The 15,485-nt window shown below is 32.1% G+C and overlaps 1 protein-coding gene across 1 annotated transcript in view; it reads left to right on the forward strand.

The window, feature by feature from the left end:
* Window positions 1-6,802: 6,802 nt before the first annotated feature.
* The window catches only part of LOC123008025 (DNA-dependent protein kinase catalytic subunit-like), a 20,548-nt gene continuing 11,865 nt past the window's right edge, over window positions 6,803-15,485 (forward strand). The window contains exons 1-4 of the mRNA XM_044403592.1: window positions 6,803-7,239; window positions 7,297-7,505; window positions 7,756-9,409; window positions 12,277-12,479. Coding sequence (XP_044259527.1) covers window positions 7,101-7,239; window positions 7,297-7,505; window positions 7,756-9,409; window positions 12,277-12,479 — 2,205 coding nt within the window. The 5' untranslated portion in view covers window positions 6,803-7,100. The remainder of the gene's footprint in view (window positions 7,240-7,296; window positions 7,506-7,755; window positions 9,410-12,276; window positions 12,480-15,485) is intronic.

Below are 15,485 nucleotides of genomic sequence, written 5' to 3' on the forward strand. Positions count from 1 at the left end.
TAAAGCAACCTTTTAAATTAATAAAACTTAAATTTACAATTATATTATAAAAGTAAATAAATAACATTTTTATTTATTGTTGTTGCGTTTAATTTCGTTGACCATAATTCACATTATCAAATAAAACGCTGCATCTATATACCAGGTGAATAAAAAGTATGGAACGAAGCGTTTTTCTCGTAAACTAACCACTTTACAAAAAAAATAATTAGTGTAGCGTAAAGTCCAATTAAAATGTGACCATTTATCAAGAATAACATTTTTCGAAATTTCTTTTAGTTTTCGGGTTTTAGAAAAAAAAAAAAATTTTTAATGGCAACCCACCATGATAATTTTTTTAATTAAAGATTATGATCTAAAAATGACCTTTAATTAAATAAAATTATTTTTTAGCCAGTACTTTTTTTTAATTAATTGTTAAAGTTGCGTTCCGAGCTCATCACGAAGATTTTCCGAACTTAACCGAAGTGGTTGTTTCATGCTTTTCATCATGGGGGAGCGCTGATTTCTATGCAGGTGCTTTGGGGTGGTTTCGAATGGACTAAAAATAGAAGAAAATGATTTGTTTTTACATTTTTTGATCCATCCGGAACCACCCCAAAGCACCTGCACCAAAAACCGGGCTTTCCAACGATCAAAGTCATGAAACGACTCCCTCGTTCAAGTTCGGAAAATCTTCATGATGGGCTCGGAACGCAACTTTAACAATTTATAAAAAAAAAAGTACTGACTAGAAAACAATTCTGTTTAATTAGAGGTCATTTTTAGATCATAATCTTTAATTAAAAAAATTACCATAGTGGGTTGCCATTTAAAAAAAAAAATTTTTTCCAGAACTCGAAAACTAAAAGAAATTTCGAAAAATGTTATTCTTGATAAATGGTCACATTTTAATTGGACTTTACGCTACACTAATTTTTGTAAAGTGGTTAGTTTACGAGAAAAACGCTTCGTTCCATACTTTTTATTCACCTGGTATATAAAAGAGTTCCGTGATTGACACTGACTGACAGACAAGGCACAACCTAAACCACACAAGTTAGAAACATGAAATTTGGCAAATACGTTCCCTTAGAGGGTGTAGAGGTTCGCTAAGAAGGGATTTTTCGAAAATCGTACTCTAAAGGGGTGAAATAGGGTTTTAAGTTTATCGTGTGCCTTCGACAATTTTCGGTAGTTTCTCGCTGTGATGCATCGTTCCACTTTTTCTTATTATTATTTATATAGGTATATATGAGAGTGTCGTGAAAATTAATAAAGGATTTTTCAAAAATCAATCATTCAGACGATGAAGTCGGGTGTAAACTTTTAAACGAAGACAGAAACAAAAACTTTGGAAAATTTGTTCCTTAGCGGTTGTGAAGGTGCAGTAAGACGAGATTAAAAAAAAAATAAGTATACTCCCTTAATAAAGGGAAACGGTGTGTATACGTTTAAACGAAAATACAAACATGAAATTTAGAAGATATGTTTTTAGAGGGTGTACAGGTCCGCTAAGAAAGTATTTTTTGATAATCAATTTTTACGGGGGTGAAATTTGGTGTAAATATTTAAACGAAAATAGAAACATGAAATTTGGAAGATATGTTCCTTAGAGTGTGTAGAGGTTCGCTAAGGAAGGATTTTTTGAAATTCAATTTTTAAGAAGGGCGAAACGGGGTGTAAACATTTAAACGAAGATAAAAACAAAAAATTTTGGAAACATATTCTTTGGAGGGTTTTAAGGAAGGTTTTTTTTTTTGAAAATATATTTATATGGGTTGTCAACACTTAAACAAAGATAGAAAATAAAATTTGGAAGATATGTTCTTTGGCGGTTGTAAAGCTGCATTAAGACGAGATTTTTAAAAATCAGTTTCTAAGGGGGTTAAATGGGGTGTACACGTTTAAACGAAGATGAAATTTGGAAAATATAATTCTTAGAGAGTGAAGTGCACTAATCAGGCACTTTTCAAAAACCAACCTACAACGAGATGAAATAGGGTGCAAATATTTAAACGAAATTATAAACATAAAATCTAAAATTTTGACTTTTGAGGGTGTAGTCGAAAATTCAACGAGATGAAACGGGGTGTAAGTGTTTGTAACGTGCTTTCTGCTCCCGCATTGTTTTGAGTTGATGAATCAAGAAAAAAATTGATAAACAGACTAACTTTACATTCCACCTTTGAAATTAACAAAAGTTTATATCGGAAATTTACGTGGACGAAGTCACGGGTGCAAGCTAGTCGTCAAATATAGGTACATTAGTGTAATCCGAGACCGCTGTCCCATATTACCTACCTATCGCATTCGATAGGATGTAAAAACGAAATAAGTTCGTGAACAGGCATCAAGTATCAAGTACAAGTACCGGAATCAAGAGACCAATACCAGTGACAACACGAAAGTAAATACCGCAAAATACGCAACCCATGTTCGCGTACAGAGGTTTTGGATAACGGGAGGAAGCATGGGACCGGCGTCATTGAAAATATCGCAGTACCTGTTATTTACGGAGGGGCGAAACTGTTCCGTGGAACAGTCACTGAATACCTGTTCCAAAATAACAGGTTCGGTATTTTCATACCATCTCTACTTACAATTGTTAGGGATTTGATACGGCACAATACACATTATAGTACAATGTTCAATTATTAGAATTAATGATTAATATTCAAATAAAAGAAAATGAAACCACCTTTATCAGATAGCCACATATCAGGAAATTATTTACTTTTCGAAAAAATCATTAGTGTGAGATTGTGACGTGCGTATTTAATTCCTAATGGCATTATACACAAGCGAAATGTGGCCAAATTACGTTTTTATAAATGTACTAACGCCTTTTTGCTTTCCACTAAACAGGAGTGTGACAGCACATAACCTTATTAACTGTCAAAATCTTGTACACTCGGGGAAAAAACTATTCACCAGTCTAACTTGGCGCTCACGCTGCGCTTTGTTGCAATAGTGTTTCAAACTAACTAGTTGAGGAGCAGGTATAAAATGTTGAAAAACCCTTATTTAGTCTGGACTGGAGGACACGTTTCTTGAAAACTGTGTCATGGAAAATTTCTTCAATGAGTTTGTCCCAGGATTGAGTTTACAGGAGGATTTTTTTTATCTTTGATTATACGCCAAAACTGCAAAGGAAAAACATTTCTCGCTTTATCTGAAACGAGCAAATCTGTAATTAAAACTTTATTATTCTAACTTAATAGAAAAAAAGTTTTGGACTTATTTTTTGTGAATTATTTGGCGGTTTTACTTTTTTAATAACGATGTTACTTTGCCAAATGAGTTTACGCAAGAATGATGAACATGAAAGCAATTGCTGTTTAATAATGATTAAGCAAGTTAAATAAATATTGCGACAAATTATTAATTAATCATCGCATGAAAATATTTTTAACAGTAATAGGTATTTCTAACAATCTTCATCTTCGAAATCACTAAAGCAAAAATTGCTCATCGCTGTCATTGTCGGTTATTATAAGTTCATTAACGATTACATCTAAATGATTTTTCCCACTTGGGAAATATTTAAATATTGGTGTTCATTCGCGATCACCCGATGGCAAATAGTTCGGCAGTGGAACGGTAACTTCATGAATTGACAGGCGAACAAATTTTTGCGCAATCTTAGTCATTTCCATGCCACGCAGAATGCAGGAATGCATTGACGCCGAAGGCTACTACATTAATTATTAGAACATTGTATTTTTGTGATTTACATTTGATAAATAACTAGTTTCTTTCGTTTTTTCTATTTATTTTTTTTTTACTTTTAAACAAAGCAAAAAAACAGTGGTAAATTTAATTTTTCAAGAAGAAAAAAAAATTTTAATTTTATGCCAGCACTGCAAAGGAAAAACATTTTTTGCTTCACCTGAAACGAGCAAATCTGTACTTAATACTCCATTATTCTGATTCAGTGAAAAGAAAAGTTAATTTTTAATAATATAATATAAATATCGAGCGATCAAGATAATTTGTAATCGAATCATCTTTGCATCCAAGGACGTATGTCTGTTTTTGAATTAACTGCACGTGAAACGTCAAATAAAATGACAAGTCGAAAGGTAAAACGGCAATAAAATGGGCTGGATTTAGTCGCCGAGGTATAATAATACGAGTAGGACCGTTCTTTTTTGAAGGTAAATTATAAATTTGGTTATTATAATCATCACCTTTTTGATGCCATTTTACTTGACATTTTACAGACATACGTTTTTGGACTCGATTACAAATTATCTTGATCGCTCGATATATAATAATAATAATAATAATAATTTTTCTCTGCTTTTTAAATCTCATTACATTGGCGATTTAAATTTTTGGCAACGATGTCACTTTGAAAATTAATTAATTAATTGAATAATAATTGTTTTTGTTAAAAATAACTTTGTATTTTTTATCTTAAAGCTGTTTTTTAGAATTGCCATTTATTAAAATTATATTTTTCTTGAACATTTTTGTTATTTAACTTGCGTAAACTCATTTGGCAAAGTCACATTGTTATTAAAAAAGTAAAATCATCAATGTGATGGGATTTAAAACGCTGAGAAAAATTATTCACAAAAAATAAGTCCAAAACTTTTTTTCTATTAAGTTAGAATAATAAAGTTTTAATTACAGATTTGCTCGTTTCAGATAAAGCAAGAAATGTTTTTCCTTTGCAGTTTTGGCGTATAATCAAATATTGTTGAAGGTATCTTGAAAGAATACGCTTGGGCTATTAATTAAAAGAATATTTAATGAAGTGTAAAGTACAAAAGTAGAGGGCTCCCTGTATCACCAGCCTAGCTGTGTACAGACTAACTAAAAAAACTAATTCGCAATAATTGAGACTGGGAACCGGAAATCGACCCAGCCGGGGGTTTCGCAGAAACGATAAACAAAATCGGCGACGTTCCTGGAAACTATAGAGTTAGTTTTTATTACTTCAACAAATATAAAAAAAAAATTCTTCGTGTAAACTCAATCCGGGGACATACTCATTGAAGCAATTTTCCATAACACAGTTTTCAAGAAACGTGTGTCCTCCAGTCCAGACCAACTTCCTAAATAAGGGTTTTTCAACATATTATACCTGCTCCCCAACTAGTTAGTTTGAAACACTATTGCAACAAAGCGCAGCGTGAGCGCCAAGTTAGACTGGTGAATAGTTTTTTCCCCGGGTGTACCTAATGTGGCTCCCTCTCGAAATCAAAAAAAAAGGCACGGAACTAATGAATGCGACTAGCCGGGTGAAGGGAAACAGCCGTGCAACCTTATTAGATTTTTCTTCTTTACACTTTTGTTATGTCTTTTTCTCTATTATTAGTTGCGTTCTAGAAACTTGAGACTAATTTTTCGTTTTGAATGTGTGTTTTAAGTTCTTGATATTTTTCGGACAACCTTTTGAAGACTAAAAAAAATGTTTTATTATTTTTTCTTAAGAGGTTTGGACGTGACTTTATTTCACTTTAACTTTAATTTTCAATCATTAAAAAAAATTTCATAATTATTAACTTTCTTAGAAGTAATTAGATTTTTTTTATGTGACGGCTATGTCAGCGGCCGCCTTTCAAAAGCGAATGACTAATGTCTATAAAATTGTGACAATTAAATTTGATTGTCAGTGTTACCAAAACAAGATTTCAAATTTGTTGCGAACGTGTCGACATAAATCATAGTCATTGACGACACTCTCTTGTTAGAAGTGTCCGCTTTAAAATCCTTGTGAAAACGACAGAGATAAAAACGTACTATACAGGTGCGCCAGAACTCTCGCCTCAGAGAAAAATGTCAAGTGCTGGCGGTATAGGTCGCCAAAAATTACAGCCGAAGAAGTAACTTTTGTTTGCGTAAGAAAGTTATTAGACCCCTAAATTCACCAATCCCAGAAGGGCACCTCAGGGTGTTTTTGAAAAATTATATCCATTGCTCGGTTACAAAATTAATACCAATTTGCCTCGAACTTTCAAAAAATTGCTGGTTTACTGTAATTTTGACATTTATTAATTTCCTGTCATGTGTTGACATAACACGCTATTTTCTAATATTTTTATTCCCGAAGAGGTTGTACACAATTGTAATAGTTCGAATTTGTGTTAGATATCAATTGTGTGGTTAAGTTAATAAGTTTTAACCATGTAATCAGCCGCTGATTATTTGGAAATGATAATCATGTTTGGAGAGTGTTGGCGTAACGCCTGACAGAAATCACCAAGGTAATAAGGTCATATTCAGGGCCATTGCCAGGGTGCAAGAACCGGTCAAGTCTTACCAGACCGAAAAGAAATTAGGTTTTCCCAGAACGGTGCTCATAGTTGAAAATGAAGAAGCCATTCTTGATTTTTGAAGATGACACCAACCAGATGCATCAGAGAAATTGTAGGTGATCATTATAACTGACATACTCGTATTTGGGCAGAGGAAAATTCAAATGCTTTGTTTCCGAGGGCATATCAACTAATTTCAATATCAACATTGCAATACTCTTGTGGATTGTTTAATGAAAGAGGAAGCAAGGGGTCCTAGTAAATTCATGTGGGTGTAAGAAAACATAAATTACAGTGCAATGTGTGTTTTTAGGTTACAATTACATTACCGACCAAAAATACCTTGGTAATACAATTATGTTATTAAAAATAATCCTAACCTGTTTTGTTCAAGCAAAAATTCTTATAAAAAGTACATTTTCTGTTAGTTTTGCAATAAAGTAAAGAAACTGGCGTACGTTTTTGTCTTTCTGGTTAACCTAACTCGCTTCTAGCATTAGTTTTCGGCTTGTTGTCTGTGTCATATCGAAGAAAAAGTTAAGTAGGAACAATGCTTCTGAAGAAAACATCTAAAAGTTTTAGAGAAGTTGTTGGTGCATCGGAACGGAATACGAGTTTTCAAAAATTTTCAACGATTTCGTCTCATTATACTTGTACACAGCTTCTTCAGCGAGAAAAATATTCGAAAATTGCGTGTTATGTCAACAACATGACAGAAAATTAATAAATGTGGAAATTACAGTAATCTAGCTATTTTTTGAAACTTTTAGGCAAATTGGTATTATTTTTGTAACCTAGCAACGGATATAATTTTTCAATCACACCCTGAGGTGTCCTTCTGGGATTGGTAGAATGAAAAGTCTCTCAACTTTCTTATGCAAGCAAAAGTTACTTCTTCGCCTGAACTTTTTACCGACCCATTGCTTGCCGTCGCCATTTGGCATTTTTTTTCTGGGGCGCGAGTTCTGGCGCACTCTGCTTCCATGGTTTGGTATACTTAGCCAATACATCATACAATACAATTTAGTATTCATATGTATTTTTTTAGCCGCCCTAACATTCCTAGGGAATTATATTTCATTGTTCGTAAACATAATGGTAGATAAATATAAATACTGGCATGAGACTTTATTGAAGTGGTTAGAATCTGGAACCGAGGAACGAAAAGTTGGAATTGTGGTCCTTGAAGCTTACTATTTGGGTCTTGGAACTTTTTTATTAAATGATGGATCTTGTCGCTATAAAAATGTTACCGAGGTCAGTATGACATACTAATGGGTGTTTTTTTTTTCACTTTGGCGTAAAAGCTAGACATAAAAGTTTAACTGTGAACGAACCATCGAATTGAAAGTTCTCAATCCGATATTTGAATACGTTACCGGACGTATTAAAAATTCTGATCCGTTTACAACAAAATTATAGCCACCGCCAACTGAGACGCCAAATTAAAAAAAAAAAACACCCGTTAACTCTTTAAATGGAATAAATAGTAATGGTAGAATTTTAGTATTTTAAGGAATATTTTATTGAAAACATAACCAAGAATAAAGTTTTCAATTACGATAAAAGATTATGTTTGCAAGGTCTTTCCTCATTTTCTGGAGTGTACCAGTTACAATTAGAACAAGAAGAAATAAGAAAAGTGTTTGCACTAATAATTCAAAATTTTGAACAAATATATATACTCAATCTAGATCCTTCGGCTGATGTACTGGAATTTCTTCCTTTTTATCTACAAACTGTTGCAAAATTTCTTCAGTTTAAATCAGTTGCAAACAATGAACTATTTTGTCTTCAGAAAGGGACAATTTTACTGATAAAAATTTTTCCACAATTACCATATTACTGTCACCCTTTGGTAACAGAAGCTTTAATTTTGACATTTTATTATTTATCAGTAAACAGCGAAAACATATTCGATACTTTCGCTGAAAATGTAATATTCCAAGGAGTAGTTTGGACGTGTTCTCATCAACACATAACAGAAGCAGAACTATTAGAAACAAGTTCACAAAAGATTGTTACGATAAGAGATTATATTAACATGTGGAAAGCTTTACTGAAAATCGTACCAGTTCGTAGATATGATAAGTTTGGAATTTTTTTGCAAGAACGCAAGTACATTTTGGTTAAGGTAATTGATAAATTAATGAGGACATTATTAATTCTAATTAACAAGTTAAACGTATCGATAACATTGAGTGACACTACCGAAGCAGTAACTGACATACAGTCTGCATATAAACTGGATGCAATTAACGATTTTGCAATTTTTCTCAATCTGGTGGACTTCTACGAGAAAATTTTTGAATTCATTGAACCCACAGTGTTAAAGAAAAGCATTTACAAATTAATACATTACCTAATAGTCAAATGCGAAAATCATCCATTGATAAGTGGTTTTTACAAACTTCTTTCCTTTTGCTTAAAAATCTGCAAAGACATCAGTTATTTTAACTGTTCTTCCGAAGACGCTACGATGTGTCATTTAACACTAACAAAGTTTCTAACTTCTTTGTTGAATAAAACACAACAATTTACTGGCGATTTACTAATTGCTTGTCTTCAAGTTCTTTTGGAATATCCAATTCTTATAATTAAGGATATGTTAACGGCTTGCACTTCATCATTTCGAACAATCTTCTATGTTGGCCGCACTTCTATAAACTTAACACATTTGGCATTAGAAACTCTGGAATATTGGCAAAACGAGATTGATAGTGACGATTTCGAACCGTTTTTGAAGAAAATTATTCCACAATTAGATTCTTATCTGCAAAGTAAAACTTTGGAAGGCATCAGTACTGCCGTTAATGATAACAGAAGAAAAACCTCTCAAGCTCTAAAGAAGCGTAAGGTATTGGTTAATGTTGAACCAGAACTTTTTCAGCTTCAAGTTAAAATAATCAAATTTGTTGGACAACAAACTAGTTCATTGTGTGAAGCTTTTGCGATCTCTGAAGACCATGCGGACTTAACTGTTTGGACAAACGAACAACATTTAAAAATAGCTTTACCCTACGAAGATATTAAAGTACAAGTATACTTGGATAAATTTCTTCCAAGAATAGTAAATGTTGCTCTCAATAGCTCCGATAGGAAAACTAGAATAACAGCTTGTGAATTGTTACAAGCTACTGTTATGATATTTCTTGGTACAAGTGAGTATACATGTTGCAGGTCTGTCTGAATTTCAAATGACTACTAACTCTTATTTTAACCTTAAAATACCACTGGCAATTGTCGTTTATTTATTTAAAAGTCTTTAAAAAATACAGTAAGTTGCCATTTATGGCTGTTACGCCAACAAGAGTTTTATAGGCAATTTAAAAAGCGAGGTCGTAGTTTAAATTCGAGAAACTTAGAGAGCGAGAATTTAATAGACCGAGATTTTTACACTATAAAAGTTGTGTTGTCTTCAAAAAATTTTCCAACACTAATATAGGATCAGAAATTTTACTAAATTTAGAAATTGTTATAAAGGAATTTGTCAAAATTGGCAAAATGCCAAAAGAAGTGTATTTTATGTATCATCGGTGGACATAAAAAACTGGGACATCCAAAATTTGCGCTTTTGCGTACCGATTGGGTACAGAAACAAATACAAATACAAAATACAAGTAAGTTATAAGGAAAAGTAAAAAACAATAAACAGAATACAATCTAAAGCTTCTTCGTGATTTGATATAATTTTTGGTAGAGCCCCTATGACTGCAACCTCTTGATGAAATTGCTCTCTACGCTTGTAATTCACAACATCATAACTTTTTTTAAAACTGAAATATTTTTTAACTAGAATTATGAGTAATAAAGAATAAAAATAAAAATTGTCAGCAATTTGAAAATGACCGTTGAAACTCTTTGAACCTAAAAAGATGCTAGATCAATTGTATTTTTTGTAAAACCCTTGTAAATGTAGACATCTTTTATAAACTTATTTATAAAAAGCCAAATATACTCGATATAAAGTTATGATTTTTTGACTTGAACAATTGTCACGTTTGTCCCAGTTTTTTATGTCCACAACTGTACTTATAAAATACGATGTTATTGACGACGTACTTTATAGAAGAGCGTATATTAACGGCAACATAAGAGGTAAACTCAAATGCACCATATAAAATATAAAATATTAATGTTGGAAAAAGAAAGTTAATTATTTTTTTAAAACTTAAAAACAAAACAAAATTCCAAATATTTTATTGTTCAAAAACGATCACATAGTTAAAACATCGTGCCATTTCAATCGTCTCACTGGCAACTTCCCAACTGTGTTCTTTGAGGTGAAGTAGGTCAAAAACATTTAATTTATGTGTAAAACAAGAATCTGTCTAACAACCGGACCCTACTAACAAATTTAGGGCCAAAATGCTTCACTATTTCTTACCGAAAAAATATTGTGAAAAGTGGGTCATTTAAATAGCACCACGTATATATACACAGTACTTTATCATTGAACAATTAGTTTTTTTCAAAAAGCTATGCTGATTACGTCGCAATTGCGTTTTTTTTTTTTTTTTTTTGAGTGAAATAAATCACAAATATTTGATATCTGTGTAAAAGAAGAATCGGTTACAACTGAACCCTACTGACAAATTTAAAACCAAGAAACTCCGCTATTTCATACAAGAAGAACCTTCTTGTACTGAGCTACAGAAGATATATCGAGCGATCAAGATAATTTGTAATCAAGTCAACTTTGAATCTGAAAATGTATGTCTGTGAAACGTAAAATAAAATGACAAGTCGAAAGGTAAAATTATATGATCAAAAAAATGATGATTTTAATAACTACATTTATTATTTACCTTCAAAAAACCCGTTAACGGTTTTATTATTATACTCCAGCGACTAATTCCAGCCCACTTTGCCGTTTTATCTTTCGACTTGTCATTTTATTTGACGTTTCACGTGCACTTACTTAGTTTAAAAACAGACATACGTTTTCGGATCCGAAGATGACTCGATTACAAATTATCTTGATCTCTCGATAGCTTAAAAGTACAGAGAAACAAAAAAATGTTTTTGAAATAAATAGTTTGCGAATTGCGAGCAAATATTTTAATCCCTAATAGGACTTGTCAAAAGAAACAACTTTTCTATTACTAACTAATACGATGTTTACATTCATTCATAAAACAAAAACTACGGAACGTAAACAGCGTAAAGACAAAAAAAATTTCGCTACATTAGGATAGATGAGTGTCAATGTTAGTGGGTCAATACTTGCTATTATAAAAAAATTGCTCGAAATGTGCTCCTTTGTTGACAATGCACACTTGTACTCTTCGGGCTAGGGAAGCTTAATTTCGCACACACAGCCTTCGGAGGGTATTAATTTGAGCTGCGTACACTAATTGTTTCATGTGACCCCCACAAAAAAATCTAGATAAACGGCACTAGTTAAACGTTGAAGTAAAATGTGAGGTTCAATTAAAGCGATCTTCAATGATCCTTGCCCCAACATTTAGTGAAAATCGGTCTTGGAAGTGATGCCTGTACACCAGTCGGCGTTGGAGTAATTGACCACAAGACTTGAATAACAATTTAATTTCAAATTGATATGCACAATTTACCCGAAAGTGCGATTACAAGTGACTAAACTGACGCGTGGAAACAACAGATTTTTCCTTTTTTTTGCCCAAAAACTTTCACGATCAACATTCAATGCAAATTATTTTCATTGATATTTTTACTTCCACCTAACAAGGACAGACACACTGAACGGCTCGTGAAAATCATGGGGGGAGAATCCAAAAAAAAACTTGGATACGAAATTTGTTTGGTCTTCAAATTGACTTTTCATAACGAATTCTTTTAATGGATAAAATATTTGCAATCCGCAAACACCCTGTATAATTTTGTAAAATCAAGAAGGCTCTGACAAATTGTTTTTCAAAATTTTTCGTAAACAGTAAAATGCCAAAGATTTTTTTTTCAGACTTATTTTTGAAGTTTAAGGGACATTCTGTATATCTATACTTGTACTTGTATCAGCATGCAAATTTCACATATATTTTGTTTTTAGCTAAACAAATGTCGCTTTCTGGACTGTCCGACTTGAATGAGTTGTTGAAGCATGTATCTGTTCCGTTGCTTCGATTAGGATGTGACATGGATCAAGTTGTCGAACAACTTTTTAGACCATTGTGTTTTCAATTAATTCATTGGTACACTCATCCTGTTCAATCACGTAGTGGACATAGTGCCATAGTTATTGAATCTATTTTGGTAATTGCTATTTTATATAATCTACAAAACTTGTGCTATTTTCTAACTTAACAACATTTTGTAATGTAACTGTACCGCAAAAGTAGCAACTTATGATTGGTTATTTTTTTCATATCATTTCTATGAAATCATATCGTATATCATATCGTACGGCCTCCTAGATTAACAAAAATGACTTTGTCTCTAACCGGACCGCCATATTTTTAGTTCAAGGTTTTTTTTATGTTTTTTAGGGAGCGCCACAGTACAATGCAATATGGTTGCCTACTTTTAGACACTATTTAACAGTACTTTATTTTGCATGGAAACCATTATTTTTATGTGCGTTTATAACTTGGCTTACGTAACCCATATTACTAGAGTGTCCTTCAGTTGCTATACTTTAACAATTTGTTGAATAAAATGTCAAGAGAACCACAGTACAGTAAGTTTATGTCAAACATTGAAACAGCCATTTTACAAATTTTGCGGGGCGGATATAGACAGGGTCTCTTTGTTAATCTAGAAGGCCGTGGTTTACAGAAACCTATAGTTTTATAGCATCGGACAGCCAATTTTATTAATGTAAATGGCAAAGGGTCGGTTTATAGAAACATCATTAAGTTAATTGCAATAATCAAATGTCAGATTAACTGAGCACGTGACCAGATTGAACCAAGCAAATGTTCAAATTCACGGGTTAATCACGCATTAACAATTAATTAATTTTTAATTTGCCTTCTATAAACCGACCCAAAGTATGTTTAATATCTCCTTGTAGTATTTAAGTAAAATCGGTTGCCTATGTATTTGGAAATTTAAATTTCCAATAATCATTATGTTGCGTTTGGGATTCTTCATCTTCTTGAATAACTGGCGCTGAACTTGGTAGCTGTTCCTGAATTTTTTCTCTGTATAAAGTATTACACAAAAAATTGAAAACTCATTAAAACGACACATCAACTTTCAAAATTATTTCAATCGTATGTATGTACAAGGCTGATTACACGTCCAATCCAATTTAAACGTATTAATGATTACCTCCGTGAACACTGCCTCTTGAAAAAAATTGAGTATAGAGAATTTAAAAGTTTGAAGGATGGAACTATAAATTCTTTTATTTTATACTCAATGTTAAAGAGTGCTTTTATCGTCTAGTGAAATAAAGTAATTTTTATCTACTGTTTATATTTTATCAACTACTTTCAGTAAATAAAGTAGTCTTTTATCGTCTAGTGAAATAATAGTTATTTATTCGACGAGTTTGAGTGTAAATCGGACGGATTATCTCACCGAGTGGGTTATTAAACCACGAGTGTAACGAGTGGTTTATCATCCACGAGGTGGAATAAAGCGTCCGATTTACACTCAAACTAGTTGAATAGAACATTTTATTCTTCGAATTAGACTCAATAAGGCTTAAGCTTGCTTTAAATCTGTTAAAAATAATCCGACGTTTCGTATTGAGAAATGTCAAACTGTTGTCAAAACTTCTTTACACAGGAGAAAAACCGTAAATTTTGACAGTGTCGAAGAATAAAGATTGTTCATCGTCTTGTATAATAAATAACTATTGTCACGACTAATAATTTACTTATTGTATTAATAATTATTAATCATTAGTCACTGCTTTTTTAAATAAGTTGAAACATCAACTTCTTCAGTATCAAAAATCGAGCCAAAAATTCACGTTGAAATTTAGTTAAAATTAAAGTTTAAACCTAAATTCGGTGTATTGTAGCCAAATGTGTTACATGAAACCGCGGAAAAAATTGTTCAATGTAATTTTTGCTCGTATACAATAGGTCTGCTAGTTGGTAACAATTCAAAATTAGAGCATCCATCTTCTTACGCAAGCGTAATGACAATGAATAAAAATATTCTACAATCTTTGACTACGAATTATATTCAACGGACTATTTAATGGACCAAATGGCAAATTTGCGTTGTACAATCATGATTTCATTTTTATAGCAAGTTCACTGCAACCACTCGTGCAATATCCAGTTATATTTTACCAGGAGTGGAATAATCGCTTGAATTTGCTTTTGCTAGGATACGAAAGTAAATATCTGCTATTTTATGGAGTAATATTTTAAAAAAGATAGGTGAATTGAATAGTCTATTGAAAATATTTTTATTCATGGTCATCACGCTTGCGAACATCATTTGTGCTGCGCTCTCATGGTGTTCATAAAGCGAATGATTATTTATAAAAATATTCGACAATTTTTGACTACTCGTTGTATTACAACTAAAAATTCAATAAAAATATTAATATTAGGTTTTTTTTCCTCTTAATGTTGTTGTGGAGCTTAGGAATTAATTAAAATATAACCAATGAATTTTAAGGTTTATTTATTAATCATTACGTTTCGGGAACGGCCTTTCCATCTTCAGATAATATTACATAAGAAAAATATTTTTAACGGTGTTAGACCATAATTCCTCTGTGGTCTCTATCTTAATGTTTGTTAAAATTTTACATATATTAATAATTTACATTTGATTTAGTCACATGTTGAATATGAGGAGTCCCTTTAAACTATTTGCGTCCAAACATGGACAGAACATTTGTGAACATAATAGTCAGTTTTTAGATAATTGTTAGGCCAAGCACAAAACACTTCGCAAAATGGATCTTTAAAGGCTAAGTTACCAAAGTTGCTATGAGGACTATAAGTACAATCGAACAAAGTGAAAATGACGCTTCAATAAACCAACCCCTGCTATGGATGCCGACCCTTCTAACCGCAAGCAGGCAGGATTGCAAACTTGAAGTAGTTTCAAGATAAATTCCTTTAGGAGCCGGTTTACAGAAAGCGAAATGAAAATTAAATTCTTCTGAATTTAATTTTAATTAATTAATTTAATTCTTTAAACTAATTCGAGTTAAGTTGACATTTATTTTGCACTGGCATTTATTTAATGAAAAATTTAACAAACCATTTCTTGAAGAAAATTATGCATTAATGATGACAATGACGAAAAAACAAATCATTATTTATTTATTATTTTTTTTAACTG

This window comes from Tribolium madens, unplaced genomic scaffold (genome assembly GCF_015345945.1).
Source record: "Tribolium madens isolate multiple individuals breed KSU strain unplaced genomic scaffold, Tmad_KSU_1.1 Scaffold_3;HRSCAF=73;Tcas5.2_LG2, whole genome shotgun sequence".
NCBI classification, from domain to species: Eukaryota; Metazoa; Arthropoda; class Insecta; order Coleoptera; family Tenebrionidae; genus Tribolium; species Tribolium madens.